We start from the raw sequence: 22,090 nt of genomic DNA, 5'->3' as shown, positions 1-22,090 counted from the left end.
AAATAGCCCCATCCTTGATAGGCAAGAAAGGCAAGCTGAGGGCAAATGACTGTGGAAAGGTGGCAACAGTCGACTTTTTTTCCCATTTATCTCTTTCAGAAGAGGTCGACTATGACCAGTTTTCCAAAAAGGAAAAAAGGAAGTATTTAATCAGCCAGACAGACTGCCATGAATTGTAGGGTATTCATGAAATTTTCTGGTGATAAGGAATCTGTGGATTTTATTGCAGAACAAATAGCAATTAGCAGTTCAAAAACAGTACGTAACAGTAATACCACTGGTGCAATCAATCATATTTATTCAGTTCTTAATCTGTGCAAAGCACTGTACTAAGCGTTTGGGAGAGTACAGTATAACATAGTAGATTCCCTGTCCAACCTTCTCACTGTACCCTGATCTTTTCTATCTCGCTGCAAGCCCCTCTCCCACATAATGTTTCTGTCCTGGAACTCTTTCACCCTTCACAGCTGACAGACCATCAAAGCCCTATTAAAAGCACATCCCCATGAGGTCTTCCCCAACTAAGCCCTCATTTCCTCTACTCCCTCTCCCTTCTGAGTCACCCTTCAATTTGGATTTGCACTCTTTATTCACCCTACCCAAGACCCACAGCACATTCATTCATTCACTCAATCATATTTATTGAGCGCTTACTGTGTGCAGAGCACTGTACTAAGAGCTTGGGAAGTACAAGTTGGCAACATATAGAGATGGTCCCTACCCAACAACAGGTTCATTTATTCATTCAATCGTATTTATTGAGCGCTAACTGTGTGTAGAGCACTGTACTAAGCGCTTGGGAAGTACAAGATGGTAACATATAGAGACGGTCCCTACCCAGCAGTGAGCTCACAGTATAGAAGGGGGAGACAGAGAACAAAACAAAACAAATTAACAAAATAAAATAAATAGAATATGTACAAATAGAGTAATAAATACGTACAAACATATATATATATATATATATATATATAGGTGCTGTGGGGAGGGGAAGGAGGTAAGGCAGGGGGTTGGGGGGAGGTTATTGAGAAGCAGTGTGGCTCAGTGGAAAGAGCACAGGCTTTGGAGTCAGAGGTCATGGGTTCAAACGCTGGCTCCACCAACTGTCAGCTGTGTGACTAAGTCAGTTAATTTCTCTGTGCCTCAGTTCCCTCATCTGTAAAATGGGGATGAAGACTGTGAGCCCACCATGGGACAACCTCATCATTTTGTCGCCTCCCCAGTGCTTAGAACAGTGCTTGCACATAGTAAGCGCTTAATAAATGCCATTATTATTATTATTATTATTATTATTATATGGCATTCCGTAAATGTTATTCTCCCTCCCCTCACTAAACTCTGGTCCACAGCTCAACAGCAACAAAAGTTCTTGAAGTGGAAGAGTGCCCGCTGGGGCCAAGAGATTCTGACCATTCTGCACATATGTATATATCCATGATCCAGGAAGCAGAATGAAGTATGGCCTGGAGTGGAGAGAGAGAGAAGGCATCGAAGTCATCAAGGAGGCTGATAACAATAATCAAGGCAGGATAGGATAAGTGCTTGGATTAGTGTGGTAGCAGTTTGGATGGAGAGGAAAGGGCAGGTTTTAGTGATCTTGTGAAGGTTGAACATATAGGATTTAGTGACAGATTGAATGTGTAATTAGCAGAAATCATTAAAAATAAATGATTTCAGGTAGGAAGATTTTTAAGTTAGAAACTGTATGGCCAGATCACCTTGGAATACCCTCCATCAGCCTTTAAGAGAATAACAATCCACTTTTGCAGGAACCCTATAAATCTAATTTCTGATTGACCAGAATTTTTTAGAAAGACTCCTTTAGACTAGCTCTCCACCTCTGAGTTATCCCTCCACCATTTTCCCAAATTTTTGGTCACTATTGGAAAAATAACGTATTTGGTTGTCTTTCCTTTTCACTGTGTTGGAGTTTATGGTCCATGTCTTAAAGCTTCAGAAAATGCTTCAGCACTTGTGTGGAGGAGTCCCATTTTCAGGTAGATGAACCAACGGTAAAAGCACACAGAGGGAAAGTTAGACAGCACTTTTTTCCTCCCCAAGGGCTTTAGGACTATTAACTTTAGTGGGATTAGGTTTGAGAGTGAAACCTTTAAATGAAATCCACTGAACAGAGATGAGTGAAAGCTGAAAGGATAATCCCTCAACAGTCAAGATTTTGGGTCATTTCCCTTAAATGAAATATGTTTTCACAACCACAACAAACAATTCTAAAGACTTTCAAATGCTTGCTTTTTTTATTAAGACCCTTCTGTTTATACGTAAAATTCTGAAGAAGTACTGGGAAAACATCCTTTATTTTTAGGTTGAGGACAATATTGTCCTGGGTTATCTGAGGCATATAAGGTTTCCATGAAAGTTTAAACCTACCCACAGATTACTTTTAGTTCCTTCTTTTTCTCAAATGTTCCCCGCTTTTCATTCATGAATTGTCATTATTTTTCCATTTAGCATCTTCATTCCTTGTACTGCTTGAAAAAAGTGTTGATGAATACCAATTGTGTGAAAGTTACTTGTGTAGTATGAGGGCCTCATATTATCTGCAAGAATTAGAACAATATCACTTAGAATTGCTATCAAAGTCTAAATTCTCAGTGTGCTTGTTTCCCAAACACTGAATACTACTTAATGAGAAAGTGCTCTTTTAGAAATGGTCCCAGTCATTTATTTTTCATTTTCTCCTGTCCTAATAACATTCACAGTGAGTTGACAGAAATATATACAGTGTTGTAATAGGAAAATCCAAAGCTAATTCCTGATGCATTCATCAGGGAATCCCTAACAAAAATTTCAGCAGTTATGTCTGGTGTATTATGGTCTGTTCATTATTACAAATGCTGGGGTTTTTTTTCATCCTAACCAAATATCCCTTCAAAATCTATGCCCTGCTAAGTATCTTTGGTAATTCTTCAACTGTTCATTTGCACTCAGTTCTAATATCCTGGGGCTTACTTATTTATGTATTTTTGATTTACTCCATCACAACCACTGTGAACCTGCAAGAATGTATTCTTGTTTTAGAGTAGATTTACATATATTGATTCTTAGTCCTGTGGGTACTAACAAAAGTACACTTAACATAGAACTTGGGAATGAGTTTTGTATCCATCATGTAGCCCATCCAAATTGATATACTTCATTTGACAAAAACTACTTAATATTTAAACATAGAAAATTTATTTTTCCTCACATAGTTAATCTCGGGTGATATGTCTCTGTTTTTGCTTAGACAATTAATAGAGTAATGAAGGCTTTTCTAAAATCAGGGAATTCAAGAAAGATTTACAGTAACGTACTGATGGTATAATTAATTCTCAGTTGTAAATTCATTTTGGTGTTAATTTTCGCCTGGAGGCTCAAGACTAGTTTATTCCACCTGCAGGGCTGTAATCATTTCAAAATTGAGAAGGGAAAAAAACTTGAAGATTGGATTCCTAAGCTTTAGAATAAAAATTATTGGTAAAAACAAGAAAATCAGTTATATTTAAATTGTAAAAAGTAGAAGGGATTATATCTTAAATATGATGGTTTTAAACTTTTCCCATCATTTAGTGCATTACTCACTTGAGGTCATCAGAGCAACAAAATCTATTAAAAAGAACTAGGATCTAGTAGGTTCTTTGCATAGGAACTGGGGAGGAGGGAGCCATAACTAGTTTATCAAATTCACTGAGAACACCAGTTCTTTTCCTATAGTAAAGTGATCAGGGTGATGCATGGCAGTAAATCTGAGTTCTTGATTTTTAAATTCACCATTTCATGTCTTGTAACATTTGGTGAGGTATGATATAACACATAGTAGACTACTTCCTTAGGATGCATGTGTGTGTGTGTGTGTGTGTGTGTGTGTGTGTGTGTGCATGCATATATGTATGTATGAAAAAGACTCAGCAAAAATGAGTAAGGGATGACAATGTCTTATGTTCTTTTTAAAAATATAGGAATGCATGCACTTTGAAACACTATTATTTACTTCATGTTGCTTGTTAATCCATATTTAGTCTTGTCAATTTTTTAACAGCCTTTATTCTTTCCTGTGAATATTAGATATTCTCAACTGAAAGTGCTTGATAGATTTTTGGTGCTGTTAGAAAGAAAACATGTGTGATAGTTATTATGTCTTTCAGAATGAATCAGTGTTACTTTTCTAAGAAGCCTAGTTGCTGCAGCAGATGTAATGTTGTGTTTGTTAAACTGTGTTATCACCACATTTTCTAGTTCAATCTGAAATGTGTAAATAAAGCCAGCATGATGTAGATACAGCTGCCAGATGAGGGCAGCGAGCCTTGGGGCAGCAAGTGCAGACTTGTCCTGGAAGAGTTTTATAAACTCCGATTTTCCAAAGAGTGGCCAAAACAATGCCTCTGTAGAACTAATGAGCCTTAGCACTCTTAGGTGGTATATCTGAAGAAGGCTTGCATTAGTCTTCCAAGCCTGCCAATCTTTTTACCAGCCTTAACATATTTCCCAGTACCATCCTTAAGCCTTCCAAACATAAGTCCAGAATCTATGAGGGAGAAGGGAATGATTGTGCCTATGGATTTGGCACACAGGTGTGAAGCTAATGACTCCCCCTATGACCCCATGGTCTTTTTTTCATGGTATTTAAGTACTAGGGTAGCTACAAGTTAATTAGGTTGGACATAGTCCCTGTCTCACACGGGGCTCACAGCTAAGCATTCTTAGCTTGTCCCATCCCTTGGAGCCCCAAAAAGGCTGAAGCTGGAGCCAAGATGGCAGTTTAATCTCTCCCATTACTGGCAGGGTGCAATTTCTAGTCCGACCATTGGATTACTAATGTCCCTGTTGCCCAGGTCATGGGGCTTGATTGGAGGCTCTTCTCCACCCTGACATTTCTGAAGGCAAACCATCCAGAGCTGTGGCTCAGCTACCTTCACCGGTGCTATTTCCTGCCTGCTGTCATCATCATTAAGAAGCAGTAGTGCTAAGGGAAGAACCTCTCCTAATTCTATTATTGCCATCTAGGCAAAAGGTCCAGTGAAAACATGCTGGAAAGTAAGCTCTGTGAGGGCAGCGCCATGTCTCTTATAAATACAAAATCCATTGATGACTTTGTAGATAGTAGTTACTTAGAATCGATAATCCAGAATGGATGGAGAGGTTTAAGCTTAATAAAGAGAACAGTAGATGATATAATAATGGGAAATATGAAAGTCATTCAGTTGTATTTACTAAGCACTTACTGTGTGCAGAGCACTGTACTAAATGCTTGGGAGAGTACAGTGTAACAATAAACGAACACACTCCTTGACCACAGTGAGCTTACAGCCTAGAGGGGGAAGCAGACATTAATATAAATAAATAAATTACAAATATGTACAAAAGCGCTGTGGGGATGGGAGGGGAGATGACTAAAGGGAGCAAGTCAAGGTGATTCAGAAGGGAGTAGGAGAAGACGGAAGGAGGGCTTTGGGAAGGACTCTTGGAGGAGATGTGCATTCAGTAAGGCTTTGAAAGGGGGAGAGTATCTTTGTGAACAATTCTATAAAGAGTCCACTAAAATTAAACAAAGTAGAGTGATTTTTTTTTCTTTTCAGGAATCTGAGAAAAAGGGGCTAATTGAAAGACTCTACATGGTCCAAGACATTATTACTACAGTGCAAAATATCTTAGAGGAAATTGCATCCTTTGGAGAGAGAATTAAAAAGTAAGTTTTGAATAGTCTTGTGGAGCTTTGAAATACTAGGATAATCCGAAGGGAAAACACTTGAGTTAACAAGATTATATTATAAGAGAAAATGAACCATCTGAATAACAGGCAAAAGTATTTTTGTGTAAAATATTTTAGGCTTTGAAAGTCTCATAGGTTGAAGGTAGTGTGCGTGAATAATCTCTGATTGTTTTAAAGTTATGTAGGAGATAAGGCTGCTCAAACCATGAATGTTCTAGATTGAAGGATTCAGTACACATGCAAATTTGCTTCAGTTATATTGTTGTATACCTCTTTTTGTAATGTGAGCACCTGTCATACACTGACAGAAGAAAATGTGAACCTCCCCAAAGCTACTTTATATTAAAGCCAAAATTAAGGTATAAATTATTTGTAACATTTTATCCATTACCAGCACTTCTATTTATTATTCTGTTAAAATGATTTCCTGCTAAAATGTATATTCAATTCATTTCTTTTATTGGATCATCACAAAAACCAGGCTCTGTTCCCATCAAAAGTCATCAATACCATGTTTACTCATTAAACAAGTATCTTAATATCCCTCATTTTAGTTAATATATTAAACTGATAACGGTTAGAGTTACTGTCTAATAGTATTTGTATTCCAGTTGGATATGTTGATGACCATATTTCATTGCCATCCAAACCAGAGCACTGTTGACTATGGTCTTATGGCTCAACACTGCCCACTTACATTCTTTACTGGAAAGTTATCAAAGCAGGAGGCTAGAGTTTCCTGCTTAGTGAAGCATTAGTGATCAGTATTTGTGACTACATATATGTGCAATAAACCTAATTTGCACACAAAATCTCTGTTTAAATGTTGTATATACAATCTCCTGGGTCTAAAGACCCCTTCTTGGCCCCACTGCTTTGTCTTAGCAGAATTAACCCACACTGCCATTAACCAGTCTTTGCCAAAGCTTCCTGTCAGTAACAGTTGCCTTCCGGTAGTCAATCAATCAAACATGCTTGAAGACTAAACTCCAGGCATCTGTGTTTCACTGACTGACCTTGGAACCCATAGCAATCATATAAAAAGGTAAGATCAGGAGCAGTGGTAAGGAGCCTCAGTAACACGAAAGAGGCTGAGAGATTCCATTTTAAGGCCTTTAAATGAGCAAGTGATTGTATTTGATTGAAAAAGATGGTATAAAGAAAGTGTAGAATGAGAGGAAGAAGACTGGGTGATTCAACTTAGTTGCACATCTACCAGTTGTTTGGCGTTCTACTCTGTCCCACACAGCTGTGGTTTTCATATCGGAAGCACGTATTTTGGGCCATGAACAGGGCACTGTTCTGACCAGCTGCAATACAGGGAGACTCATAGTGTTCAATTACCATTAATTCTTTTGCTATTCATTATGATAACTGCGACCTTAAAGAATCTGTTGGGCATTGAAGTGGGATGTCATATGTAATTCCATAGGAATTCCATTGTAATTCAGGGTTAATGTACCAGGAAAATAGTTTCCCCAAACTTTGGACAAGTGAGTGACTGATTTGAGCAATAAATGTCACCAGTCCAAAACAAAGGGAGGTGCAGTAGAGCAAACACTGAAGCTTCAGGAAAAGATAGACATAAGGGGGAGGTTGTTGTAGGAGCCTCCCTTGCCACTGCTGGCATCAGATTAACCAAGGACTTCCATCCCTACCTCCGTCATTACTTCCAGGATAATTTTTTATATGGTGAAAATATTAGGTTCTGTGTAGCTGCACAGTTGTATGATTGTAGTAGGCACACCCGAGAACCTATTATAGTCTGGACTTAAAATGTTTATTCCACAGCACTAGAACATGATTTTTAGGATGTCTAGGAGTAATTCATTCCTTATTCACCCGATGGTCTAATCCCAGAAAAAAAAAACTCATAAAGGATTCTGCACACTTTACTCCTATTATTTTTCTCTGGTGTGATATAGATGATGATACAAATGTACCATGTCCTTCCTTGGCCAAGTGCTTCAATTTGTTGCTTTTCTTAAACCTGCAAGGGGGGCCTTTTTGCTCCACTTTGTGATGGAGCTCTACCCAGGAAGCCAGGCATCTTTAAGCAAAGCTATCTTGCTTTTCTTAAACCTGCAAGGGGGGCCTTTTTGCTCCACTTTGTGATGGAGCTCTACCCAGGAAGCCAGGCATCTTTAAGCAAAGCTATCTTGCCTTTTCTTCACTCTCCTTGTAGGATGACAGGTATGCAGTCAACCAAAGGTATTGGTTGGTTCAGATCTGGAAAATAAGAATAATGCTCTACAGAGTTGTGAGTTCCTTTGATTGGAGAAAGGCTTAAAGGGTCTCTCTCCTGAATTTGAAAACCTTTTTAATGTGCCTGTGGAAGGATGACCACTCTGAGTTTTTCAAAAGGATCGTGCTAGGCAACTGTCAAACCTCAAGCCATCAGTAGATACTCATGAATCTGAAAGTGTTCACTTGATTTTCTTATTTGGGTTGGATTCACAGTAACCTAGAGTCTTATAGCTGAAAGGATCCTCGAATCCAAAATGTCAACGCAATACACTTAAATATAGAAGACTTTAGCTGCATAACCTGTTTGCAGTTCTATTCAGTGTTTTTTTCTTTAGTGAGTGATTCTTTAGTATAATTCTGCTTCAATGTACAGTAATAACCAGAGGCAGAGAGCTTTCTTCTTCTGATTCATAGGACAGAGTTAACAAGATACTTTCATTCATGAGAAACTGAAATAAATGTCAAATTACTTTGAATGATTTTAGGAAATGTTTTAATTTTTTTTATTTATTTTAAAGCACATTCAACTGGACTGTTCCATTTCTCTCGACCCTGGCCTGCTTAATTCTGGCTGTAGCCACTGTTGCCTTGTACTTTATACCTCTGCGCTACATTATTTTAATTTGGGGTAAGTTCTGCATGGTACTTTTCCAGTAACAAATAGCCTAGTAAGAAAACAACTCCTTATTTCCAGAGACCACAAACTATAAATATGCCATTATTGTCAATCAAATATGAATCTGGGAAAACACTTTAAAACTAAGACACCTAAGACCACCTGGTCCATAAGATCAGAATATAATATGCAATTGTATGTATATTTTCCTGCTATTATTTTTAACAGAATAAAACTATAATTTTTTAATATTTATTGTCACATTCAGTTTTCATAGCAATAAATGAGTAGAATAAAATATAATTAAGCCCCAAGAACACCAGAGTCCTGCCTTTCTGAAATCATCATGGTTAAAACATTAGTGAACATCTATAATGGACTAGGTTCTACAGAAGATATAAATTTAGCTCTGCATCCTCCCAAGGTCTACCTTAACACCATTTCTGATCATAAAGGATAAGCAAAAAAACCCTGAAAATGTATTTAAGTTCAGAAGTATGTGAAGAAGTTATCATTACCCCTGTAGTTCGTGCTTCAAATAAGGAGAAGTACTACTTAGAACCAAAAATATCCTAGGTTTTTCTCTTTCCTTTGGAAGGGAGAAAGTAAAGAATTAGCAAATCAGCAATAAATTTTAAGACTGATTTTAATTCTGTAGGTGAGGCTTGAATGAAATGAAAACAGAGCTGTGAATGTGTGGATTGGTAACTGGGTGGTCTCCCTGACATGATGAGGAAAGCACATTAGAATTGCTTTATTCATGGGGCAGTGGAACCAGTTTGAATGGGGAAACAATTGGCCCTCCCCTTTACCCAGACCTCCAACTGAACTCTCTTGGCCCCATGTATTTTCTTTTAAACTCCACCCTCTCCCCTCCCCACCACTCCACCCTCACTCATCATTAACCCTCAGCATCTACCAAAGGGTCAGAGCTAGTGCCGTCTCACAGGGATTAGCCCTGGAACTGGTTCTATTCATTACCTTGTTTAATGACTTGGACAGAGGAATCAAAAACCTACTCATCTAATCTGAGAAGATGCTGAATTGGGTGGGGTGGTTAACACTTTGATGGACAGGAAAAGACTTCAAAGTGGCTGTGATAAATGAGAAAAAAACTGTTCACCAATATAGGATGGAATTCAACAAGTGCAAGGCAGTACATAGAGACAAAATACAAGCCGCATCAGTATAGGAAGGGAGAAGACTGCTTGGGCACAAATACAGCTGCAAAACGTGTGCAGAAGCTGCCTTTTATTCTACTTTAAGTGCCTAGAACAGCACTGTAGATGCTCAATACATGTTAGTGTTGCTGACAATTGGAAAGGCCTAGTGCTCATAGTTGACCTTGAGCCAAATATGGGTCAGCAATGTCACACCAATATTCAAAGAGCCAATATGGTTCTGTGATTATTAACAGCAGGTGTAAGGGATTGGAAGGCATCTTTCCTACGTACTCTGTGCTGGTCAAATTCTTATTAAAATAATTGTGCACAGTTTTGTTAAGTTCATTTTTTAAGGTCTGAAAAACTGGACAGAGCCAGATATTTAAGGGAAAGTGCATCATCTGAGGAAAAATTAAAATAATTTTGGTTGGGCAAACAAGAGTAAAGAAGGCTTGGTGATGACATAATGAATGAATCAACCAATTGTATTGAGCGCTTTCTGTGCTCAGAGTGCTGTACTAAGCACTTGGGAGAATTCAATATAACTGCCTGAATGGTGTTTTTGTTAATGAAGTGAGCTGACAACTTCTTCTGTATCTCAACAGTAACTGAACAGGCAGAAATGGATTTAAATTAAAGAAAGATAGTTTAGTTGGATCTAAGGGTCTTCCCTTTAGCTCCTGATCACTAGGTTATCAAGGTTGATTGTGGAGCCTCCATTCTTGAAGAAGAAGAATCAATTGTTGAAGCAGGAAACAGACTCAGTTGGGTTCTGAGTTCCTTTCAACTCCACAATTCCTTGATTATGTCACTAAACCTATATGATTTTGCTCTAGTACACTTCTGTGGTACAGGTACTGTGCCTTTCAGAGAAATTACAAAGGTGAGGGCAGTGCATTTTGGGATAAACCAGCATGGGCACGACTTGGGCCCATTCATCTCAGCTTGGCTCAGTTCCACGACAAGTTGGCTCCGGCCGTATTAGAATGGGCTCAGTCCATTCACTTGGGCTTAGAGCAGAAAGACCACACCTCCCACTTGTTGGGTCCATGCAATTCCGTATGCATGATACTTTGCATTTATGTTGTGTGTAGGGAACATGTCTGTCAACTCTGTTACATTGAAGTAATAATAATTACAGATGGGGTGTTTAAGCACTTACTTTGTGTCAGGCACTTTACCAATCAATCAATCAATCATATTTATTGAGCACTTATTGAATGCAGGGCACTGTACTTAGTGCTTGGGAAGTACAAGTTGGCAACATATAGAGACAGTCCCTACCCAACAGTGGGCTCACAGTCTAGAAGGGGGAGACAGAACAAAACCAAACATATTAACAAAATAAAATAAATAGAATAGGTATGTACAAGTAAAATAAATAAATAAAGCGTAATAAATACGTATAAACATATATACATATATATATAGGTGCTGTGGGGAAGGGAAGGAGGTAAGACGGGGGGGGGGATGGTGAGGGGAACGAGGGGGAGAGGAAGGAGGGGGCTCAGTCTGGGAAGGCCTCCCAGAGGAGGTGAGCTCTCAGTAGGGCCTTGAAGGGAGGAAGAGAGCTAGCTTGGCGGATGGGCAGAGGGAGGGCATTCCAGGCCAGGGGGATGACGTGGGCCGGGGGTCAACGGCGGGACAGGGGAGAACGAGGCACAGTGAGGAGATTAGCGGCAGAGGAGCAGAGGGTGCTGGCTGGGCTGTAGAAGGAGAGAAGGGAGGTAAAGTAGGAGGGGGCAGAAACTCCTGACCCTGGGCTTCAAGGCTCTCCATCACCTTGCCCCCTCCTACCTCATCTCCCTTCTCTCCTTCTACAGCCCAGCCCGCACCCTCCGCTCCTCCACCGCTGATCTCCTCACCGTACCTCGCTCTTGCCTGTCCCGCCATCGACCCCCGGCCCACGTCATCCCCCGGACCTGGAATGCCCTCCCTCTGCCCATCCGCCAAGCTAGCTCTCTTCCTCCCTTCAAGGCCCTGCTGAGAGCTCACCTCCTCCAGGAGGCCGTCCCAGACTGAGCCCCTTCCTTCCTCTCCCCCTTGTCCCCCTCTCCATCCCCCCCATCTTACCTCCTTCCCTTCCCCACAGCACCTGTATATATGTATATATGTTTGTACATATTTTTTACTCTATTTATTTATTTATTTATTTTATTTGTACATATCTATTCTATTTATTTTGTTAGTATGTTTGGTTTTGTTCTCTGTCTCCCCCTTTTAGACTGTGAGCCCACTGTTGGGTAGGAACTGTCTCTATATGTTGCCAATTTGTACTTCCCAAGCGCTTAGTACAGTGCTCTGCACATAGTAAGTGCTCAATAAATACGATTGATGATGATGATGATGATGATGATGATGATGGAGAGCCCTGAAGCTGAGGGTGAGGAGTTTCTGCCTGATGCGTAGGTTGATTAGTAGCCACTGAAGATTTTTGAGGAGGGGAGTAACATGCCCAGAGCATTTCTGGACAACGACAATCCGGGCAATGGCGTGAAGTATGGATTGAAATGGGGAGAGACAAGAGGATGGGAGATCGGAGAGGAGACTGATACAGTAGTCCAGACAGGATAGGATGAGGGCTTGAACGAGCAGGGTAGCAGTTTGGATGGAGAGGAAAGGGCGGATCTTGGCAATGTTGCGGAGCTGTGACCGGCAGGTTTTGGTGACAGCTTGGATGTGAGGGGTTAACGAGAGCAGAGTCGAGGATGACACAAAGGTTGCGGGCTTGTGAGACAGGAAGGATGGTAGTGATGTCAACAGTGATGGGAAAGTCAGGGAAAGGTCAGGGTTTGGGAGGAAAGACAAGGAGTTCAGTCTTGGACATGTTGAGTTTTAGGTGGTGGGCAGACATCCAGATGGAGATGTCCTGAAGGCAGGAGGAGATGTGAGCCTGGAGTGAGGGGGAGAGAGCAGGGGCAGAAATGTAGATTTGGGTTTCATCAGCGTAGAGATGATAGTTGAAGCCATGGGAGCAAATGAGGTCACCAAGGGAGTGAGTGTAGATCGAGAACAGAAGGGGACCAAGAACTGAACCTTGAGGAACCCCTACAGTAAGGGGATGGGAGGGGGTGGAAGAGCCTGCAAAAGAAACTGAGAATGAATGCCCGGAGAGATAAGAGGAGAACCAGGAGAGGACAGAGTCTGTGAAGCCAAGGTTAGATAGCGTGTTGAGGAGAAGGGGGTGGTCCACAGTGTCGAAGGCAGCTGAGAGGTCGAAGAGGATTAGGATAGAGTATGAGCCGTTGGATTTGGCAAGCAGGAGGTCGTTGGTGACCTTTGAGAAGGCAGTTAGCATGGAATGTAGGGGACGGAAGCCAGACTGGAGGGGGTTGAGGAGAGAGTTGGTGTTGAGGAATTTGAGGCAGTGCGTGTAGACGACTCATTCAAGGAGTTTGGAAAGGAATGGTAGGAGGGAGATGGGGCGATAACTAGAAGGTGAGGTGGGGTCAAGAGAGGGTTTTTTTTAGGATGGGAGAGACATGGGCATGTTTGAAGGCAGAGGGGAAGGAACCAGTGGAGAGTGAGCGGTTGAAGATGGAAGTTAAGGAGGGGAGAAGGGACAGAGTGAGAGATTTCATGAGATGAGAGGGAATGGGGTCAGAAGCACAGGTGTCCAGAGTAGCACTTGAGAGGAGGGAGGAGAGCTCCTCTGAGGATACTGCTGGGAAGGATGGGAGAGTAGCAGATAGTGTTGAGAGCCGGGGGGTTGGAGAAGTGGAGGGTGTGACTTTGGGGAGGTTAGACCTGATGGATTTAATTTTATTAATGAAGTAGGAGGCCAGATCGTTGGGGGTGAGGGAAGGAGGAGGTGGAGGAACCGGGAGCCTGAGAAGGGAGTTGAATGTACAGAAGAGCTGACGGGGTGATGGGCATGGGTGTCAATAAGGGAGGAGAAATAGTTTTGTCTGGCAGAGGAGAGGGCTGAGTTAAGGCAGGAAAGGATAAACTTGAAGTGAACGAGGTTGGCATGGTGTTTAGACTTTCGCCAGCAGCGTTCCCTGTCCCATGTGGGGCTCGCAGTCTCAATCCCCATTTTACAGATGAGGTAACTGAGGCACAGAGAAGTGAGGTGACTTGCCCAAGGCCACACAGCAGACAGGTGGCGGAGCCAGCCTTAGAACCCATGACTTTCTGGCTCCCAGACCTGTGCTCTATCCACTATGCCATGCTGCTTCCTAACCACTTAATACAGATCTCTCCCAAGTGCTTAGTACAGTGCTCTGTACATAGTAATGTGCTCTATAAACATAATTATTATGTGCTCATAGTAATAATGGTTCCTTTTAAAAGCTCTCTAGTAACAATTATGGTCATGTGAAACCCTACAATGTGCTAAACACAGGATTCGATACAAGGTAGGCAGATTGAACAGTCCTTATGCCATGTGGGATTAATGGCTTTACAGAGAGGGAGTGCAGGTATTTAATTCCCATTTTCAAATGAAGAAACAGGTAGAGGGGTTCAGTGGATTGTTCGAAGTCACTCAGCAAGCAAAACCAAGTCTCCGGACTCCCAATATATGCTTCATCCACTAGGCCACAATGACCTTCCACTGCTCATCCTGAGGTTCAAGTCAAGCCCTTTAAGAGTATGTGCTTGAAACACTGCTCCTAAGTGTCCCTTCTATCCACCCTTCTGTGAAAAGTCTATTTTGGGCCCATTATTGAATCCACCTTCATCCCACTAGTAATTTTGCCCTATGCAGAATTCAATTTCAGGGATCTTTCACATGGGGGAATGGAGGAGTTAGCTGAATGGTGGGTAAAGAGGCCATGAAAGATGAAAAATCTCCCTTTTTTCAACATTTTCTTGTAGATATCCACATGAACACCATAGTAGTTTGGAAGCCCTTGGAGGAATTAGGAAAGTACCTGTGGGAAAGGGATGTAAATATGAGATTTATGAATGAGTAAATGGTGTCTGCAATAATAATAATTATAATTATGTATTTGTAAAGCACTTACTACGTGCCAACCACTGTTCCAAGTGCTGGGGTAGATCAAGGTAATCAGGTTGTCCCACGTGGGACTCACAGTCTTAATCCCCATTTTACAGATGAGGTAACAGGCTCAGAGAAGTTAAGTGACTTGCCCAAGATGTCACAGCAGACCAATGGCTGAGTCAGGATTAGAATCCATATCCTCTGACCCCAAGCCTCTGCTCTTGCCACTAGGCCATGCTGCCTCTCTTAAGTAATTATGGTATTCGTTAAGTGCTTACTATGTGCCAGGCACTGTATTAAATGTCAGGTTGGGTACAAGCAAATTGGGTTGGACACAGTCTATGTCCTGCATGGACGTTATAGTCTTCATCCCTTTTTAACAGATGAGTTAATTGAGGCACAGAGAAGTAAAGTGGCTTGTCCCAGGCCACAAAGCAGACAAGTGGTGGAGCCAGGATTAGAACCCATGACCTGACTCCCAGGTCCATGCTCTATCTACTACAACATGCTGCCTCTTCTGAGTGGATTATGAGTGGAGGGTGCTTCCTGTGTTTATCTAGTTTATCCAAGTGCCTTCAGGCAAGGCAGTGTTGTCTAGTGGAAAGAGCACAGGCCTGGCAGTGAGAACCTGAGTTCTAATCCCCCTCCATCAATTGTTTTACTGTGTGACCTTGGGCATGTTATTTACCTTCTGTGTGCCTCAGTTACCTCATCTGTAAATTGGTGACTTAATCCTCTTTCTCCAACCTCAACTGTGAGCCCTATGTGGGACAAGAACTGTGTCTGACCTGATTATCTCATATCTACTCATATCTCTATATCTCATACCCCAGCCCTTAGAACAGTACATGGCACATAGTAAGAGTTTAACAAATGTCATTAAAAAAAACCCTCACCTACATCATACAGGACTCAAGATGAAAACTTTTGCTTTTCCTTTCCCTCTCCCCAACATCAAGAAAGGAATTTCCTGTGTCCTGTTGGTGACTGGTTCAAATGTTGAGTGTTTCATTTCATTTTATTTGCTATCTTTCCTAAAATCCTTCATGCTGCTCTTTAGGTCTATTACCTTTCTTTTTTCTGGCCTGAGAGGACTTAGAGATTAATTAACCACTGTCTACATAAGTCTCCGAAGTGTCCTTTACTAATAAAACTATCAATCAGTCAACCAATCAAGATTACCTATTGTTTGCCTGGAATTCATAAGGATAAGCTCTTCTCCCTAGGTCTCTTATTCTCCTCCTTCCCTCTTCGTTGAAATGTTCTCTCTCCTCCCCTCTCCATATGTCAAACTATTTCTCTCACCTTTTGCCTTTTCCCATTTTTACCAGTGATTCTACTTTTCTGATCCTTTCCATAGCTTTAAAGCCCTCCTAAAATAAGGTGTCCTCCAAGAGGCCTTCTCTGACTAAATCCTCATTTCCGTGCCCTATTTGTCCTTCCCTCTGCCTCACCTGTTGAACTTGGGTAAGCATTTTTAGGCTCCAACCTCAGCCCCACAGCACTTAGGCATATATCCTTATACTCTACCACTTCCCTTATCTGTAATGTATTTTAATCAATCAATCAATCAATCGTATTGAGCGCTTACTGTGTGCAGAGCACTGTACTAAGCGCTTGGGAAGTACAAATTGGCAACATATAGAGACAGTCCCTACCCAACAGTGGGCTCACAGTCTAAAAGGGGGAGACAAAACCAAACATACTAACAAAATAAAATAAATAGAATAGATATGTACAAGTAAAATAAATAAATAAATAGAGTAATAAATATGTACAAACATATATACATATATACAGGTGCTGTGGGGAAGGGAAGGAGGTAAGATGGGGGGGATGGAGAGGGGGATGAGGGGGAGAGGAAGGAAGGGGCTCAGTCTGGGAAGGCCTCCTGGAGGAGGTGAGCTCTCAGTAGGGCCTTGAAGGGAGGAAGAGAGCTAGCTTGGCGGATGGGCAGAGGGAGGGCATTCCAGGCCCGGGGGATGATGTGGGCCGGGGGTCGATGGCGGGACAGGCGAGAACGAGGTATGGTGAGGAGATTATCGGCAGAGGAGCGGAGAGTGCGGGGTGGGCTGTAGAAGGAGAGAAGAGAGGTGAGGTAGGAGGGGGCGAGGTGATGGAGAGCCTTGATGCCCAGGGTGAGGAGTTTCTGCCTGATGCACAGATTGATTGGTAGCCACTGGATATTTTTGAGGAGGGGATATACAAGTGCAGTGGGGAGGGGAAGGGGGTGGGTCAGAGGGAGGGAGGGGGTGATAGGGAGGGGAGGAGGAGGAGAGGAAAAGGGGGGGCTCAGTCTGGGAAGGCCTCTTGGAGGAGGTGAGCTCTCCATGGGGCTTTGAAGGGAGGAAGAGAGCTAGCTTGGCGGATGGGCAGAAGGAGGGCATTCCAGGCCCGGGGGATGACGTGGGCCGGGGGTTGATGGAGGGACAGGCGAGAACGAGGTGAGGAGATTAGCAGCAGAGGAGCGGAGGGTGCGGGGTGGGCTGTAGAAGGAGAGAAGGGAGGTGAGGTAGGAGGGAGCGAGGTGATGGAGAGCCTTGAAGCCCAGGGTGAGGAGTTTCTGCCTGATGCGCAGATTGATTGGTAGCCACTGGAGATTTTTGAGGAGGAGAGTAATATGCCCAGAGCGTTTCTGGACAAAGATAATCCAGGCAGCAGCATGAAGTATGAATTGAAGTGGGGAGAAACACGAGGATGGGAGATCAGAGAGAAGGCTGATGCAGTAGTCCAGACGGGATAGGATGAGAGCTTGAATGAGCAGGGTAGCGGTATGGATGGAGAGGAAAGGGCGGATCTTGGCAATGTTACGGATCTGAGACCGGCAGGTTTTGGTGACGGCTTGGATGTGATTTTAATGTCTTTCTCCATTTCCCTCCCCCCCCACAAATTGTGAGATCCTTAAGGGCAGGGATCATTATACTCTGTTGAATTATGCTCTTCCAACTGCTTAGTACAGTGCTCTGCACACAGTACGTACTCAATAAATATTGAAGGATTGATTGACCCTCATTTGATCTATCCCATTCTCCTAGAGTACTAAACAGATGTAACCCAATTGCCCTGTAATGCCTTTCATTAATTTGTTAAATTCCCTGGGATTAATTCACCTAGATTTGCAGATCTGTTTCCACCAAACTTACATGATATGTGGGCTATAAATAATAATAATAACAATAACTGTGATATTTAAGCACTTACTATGTACCAGGCACTATAGTGAGCACTGAGGTGGATACAAGCTAATTGGGTTGTACACAGTTCCTGTCCCAAATGGGGCTCACAGTCTCAATCCCCATTTTACAGATGAGGTAACTGAAGCACAGGGAAGTTAAATGACTTGCCCAAGGTCACACAGCAGACAAATGGCAGAGCCAGGATGAGAACCCATGACCTTCTGACTCCCAGGCCTGTGCTTTAGCCACTAGGCCATGCTGCTTCCCTGTGAGCCCTACTGGGTTCATTCCTACTCCTCCTACTCCTAAATTACCTTTTTCTAAGATTGTGAGCTTCCTTTGATGGTTTAGAATGCAAATTTGCTGGGGGGTGGGGGGACGGGGTTGGTTAAAATAGAAGAAAAAAAGCTACAAAGGAAAGCTAAGCATGGCCACAGCCATGACCATTTTCTTTTCCAAAACAAAGGCTGACCTCAAAATAGCAATCCAAGTTCTTAAATTTCAACACTTTAGCAGCTGAGGCTGCATTTTCTTTCTATTCCACCCACCAGACAGGAGGATAATGAACCAGGGAGCTGAAGTACTAGGGAAATTGAAAAAGCCTTTCCCCTGGATTTTTCCCCTTCCTCCTACATATCTTGGGTGTATCTGCCTCTTGGTGTCTGCTATTTCCTCAAACTGGGTCTCCAACTACCACATGGGGCTCTTTCACCGTATTTCCTGCTGTAGCTTTTCTGAGCTGTGGAATTTTCAACTACTTGCCTAATCCTGTTGAGAAAGAGTATGGCCTAGGGTATGAAGAAGCAGCCTGGCCTAGTGGAAAGTGCATGGGCCTGGAATTCAGGATACTTGTGTTCACATTTGAGCTCTGCCACCCACTTGCCTGCTGAGTGGGACGATAAGCTTGTTGTGGGATGAACATGTCTACCTGCTCTGTTTTATTATACTCACCCAAGTGCTTAGTACAGTGCTTTGCCCACAGTAAGTCCTCTGTAATACAATTGATTGATTCAGGACAATTCACTTAACTACTCTGCGGCTTAGTTTTCTCATCTGAAAATACCTTTTATTCTTCTTACTTAGACTGTGAGCCTTACGAGGGGCAGGGACTATGTTCGAGCTGATTATCTTGTATCCCAGTGCTTAGGATAGTGCTTGACACATAGTAAGCACTAAACAATTATCACAATTATTTTTATGGGTTAATTCATTGTATTTTTTCCTTTTTCCAGTCCTTTTTGAAATTTTTTTCAGTTTTTGGACCTCTTTCTGTAAGTAACCACCCATCTTAGATCCCTAACAAATCAACTGAATAATTGCATTTATCAAGTGTTTACATAGTGCAGAGCATTTTACTAAGTTCTCAGGAGAATACAATACAGTTAGTTAACACAGTCCTTGCCTTAAAGGACCTTACAACCAACATCTTATTTTTTCATGAAATAAAATGAAGGATGCCTGCTAACTAGAGTTGTTTGAGCCCATGTGATTAAACTTATGAGGTAAGAGTTAGGGCATCCCCTGATTTTTCGTAGCAGCTCCATAGTACCACATATTCAGACCACTAGCTTGTGAAATATCACCTGGGTTGGCACCTATCTTAGCGGTCCATCTGCTACTGTGCATCCTGTTGTGTTGAAATAACTGAAACAGCTAAAATGTCATTGTATAGAACTATTCCATTCTGGAGCTATTCCCTTCCCTATATAGAATAAATGACCCCCTTCCTAGTTTCAGTGAAGACCACTGACCATCTTTGATAAAAGCAGGGAGGTGAGGCCTGCAAGATAACTACCTCTCTTTCTAACTAGCCTCTTTCTTGCTCTTGAGATAATGCCATAAACTTCCTGTTGAAGGCTCTTTCCTCCTTCAGCTTCTGCAGGAGTTACCAACCTCTTCCTGTGATTCAGATAGTTTTTATTTTTTCCTTAAGAACTTAATCAAAGATACATTACACTCTGGACATATATTTCAAACAGTGATTAATTGTCATATTTGTTGAGCACCTACTGCAAACAGATAATTGTACTAAGCACTTGGAAGAGTTTAATAAAAGTCAAAGATGTAGTCCCTGCACTCAAGGAGTTTACAGTCTCTGCTGTTTCCTCAAAAAGCAGATTGGGGCTTTGGTAACAGTCTGTAAGCTCACTGTGGGCAGGTAATGTATCTATTATATTGTTATATTGTACTCTCCCAAGCACATTTTTAAAATTAAAATGATATTTATTAAGAACTTACTATGTGCCAGGCACCACACTAACAGGTTGGACACAGTCCCTGTCCTGAATAGGGTTCACCGTCCCATTTTACAGATTAGGTGACTGACCCCAGAGAAGGTAAGTGACTTGCCCAAGGTCACACATCAGACACGTGGCAGAGCAGGGAATAGAACTTGGGTCCTTCTGACTTCCAGGCCCATGCTCTATGTACTAGGCCACGTTACTTCCCTATGATTTCCACACAAGTATCTGCATTTTGTTTATCACCTCAGGCCATCACCCCTAGTTGTTTGGGGCCATTTGTGAATTTCTGAACTTCTACTGTACTACTGCAAATTACTGCCTCACCGTGTAGAAAAGTTGGGGATGGCACCATTTTCTTTTAAGTTTCTAAGCCTTGTCAAATAAAATTGCCTTTTTATATATTTTAATCTTTGCCATGTGATTTTTATTCTAATTTTTGTTAAATTGCTTTGGATAGTCACAATGCATTGTGGGCGATTTCTGCCTTTATTGGTGCATTTGAGCTGCTTTTCAGGTTTATAATCTGCTCTGTCACTAAGAATGCAATGTTTTGATTGAATGTGATATTATCCTTGCGTTGCTATTCATTGTAACGACTCCAGATGTGCACACTATATATAATTAACAATAGAAGATGTATCTTTTCTCAGTATGTCTTTGTCTCCCTTCATCATTTTTCCTTGTCTGTTTATCTTTTGCCAAAAAGCCCATGCTACAGTTAAATGTATTCAGAATAGCAGAGTGGGTATGTTTGAGTTTAAAGGAATTCTGAGGAAATGTTAGCTGAAAATGTGAACCATGCTGTGGAGGTAGAGAAAAGCACTATGGCCCAAAAGCCATTCTCCGAGGGGAAAAGGAACCATTACTTGAACAACCTTTTACTGTCAGGACCCCATGTTATCCTATGCTTCTGGACAATGGTCAGCTCAGATTAGCTTTACAGTGGAAAAGCAGTTAATCTCACTCTCGGCTTAAGTGAATAGAGGTTGGCAGTATGGGGGATAAGGCTATGTGGGAAGCCAAGACTGCAGATGAAACTCCAGTATTTAATGAAATAAGAAAACATCAAACCTCTCACATGGATGAGGAAAGTTCAGCAGCAAACTGTTATTTCTGCCTTTGTAGGAGACATTCAAAATGTGTAACAAAAAAATGCATCCATTCAACATCATTTAGACTGACAGGGCTTTCAGATGTGATCCGTATTAAACAAGCACCATAAGGCAAGACCTCAGAAGGCCTTATGGAATTTCTGCTTTTAAAAATCAGGAACATGGAAAATTAGGATGGCATGGTGAAAGGACCGTGGTTCAGCAGGCCCAGGTCATAGAGCAGGTATCTTTTCAGAAAGAAGGGATGTCAGTAGTTTGTTGAGCTTAGTTCTCATGAAAGAATCCCACAGAGCAATCTTAATGTGGATTTCTACTTTGAGATAGTTTATGGTCACATCTTTGTTGGTTTATAGCACACTGACATCTCAAATCGTCAGTCTGCATCCTAATCATCTTCTCCTGCTTCCAAAATTATCATTCACTCCACTGCAAACTGGGAGTAACATTATGGCAATTGATAAACCGAGTTAGCGACTATAGGATGGTAATTTCTCAATAATAACTTTTCACAGTTTCTCATGGAATCAAAGTATAATCATCATGTCAAGTTCTGCCCTTCAAGAAGAGGAAAATAACCTGTGAAAATGAGTTACATAAATGAGTGGGAGAGGAAAGAGAAGAAAGATTTCTTGAGCTCAACCCTATCATCCCATATCCTCATTTTATCAAAGCCATTAAGCAGAAACATATTTGTGCTAATGAAGAACCTTTCACATATGGGACATTTGTTTTCATTGTTGAACAGGCTGTTAATCAGTAGATTCCAAAAAAGCACATGAACAGCGTGGTTTTTATGTAACTAAATATAGATATGTAGATTATATATCCCCTCTTTCTTCCAACCCCAAAAAGGCAACTGTGACTGATTCAACATGACA

The 22,090-nt window shown here is 41.7% G+C and overlaps 1 protein-coding gene across 2 annotated transcripts in view; it reads left to right on the top strand.

Annotated features, from left to right (window-relative positions):
* Nucleotides 1-22,090, top strand: part of MCTP2 (multiple C2 and transmembrane domain containing 2) — a 188,419-nt gene that overhangs the window by 161,938 nt on the left and 4,391 nt on the right. For both annotated transcript variants that reach the window (XM_038746270.1, XM_038746271.1), the window contains 2 exons: nt 5,577-5,686; nt 8,476-8,585. In XM_038746270.1, the coding sequence (XP_038602198.1) occupies nt 5,577-5,686; nt 8,476-8,585 (220 nt within the window). The remainder of the gene's footprint in view (nt 1-5,576; nt 5,687-8,475; nt 8,586-22,090) is intronic.

Source organism: Tachyglossus aculeatus, chromosome 5 (assembly GCF_015852505.1).
Source record: "Tachyglossus aculeatus isolate mTacAcu1 chromosome 5, mTacAcu1.pri, whole genome shotgun sequence".
NCBI classification, from domain to species: Eukaryota; Metazoa; Chordata; class Mammalia; order Monotremata; family Tachyglossidae; genus Tachyglossus; species Tachyglossus aculeatus.
Note: the sequence above shows the minus strand (reverse complement) of the source record. Positions and strands in the feature narration are given on the sequence as shown.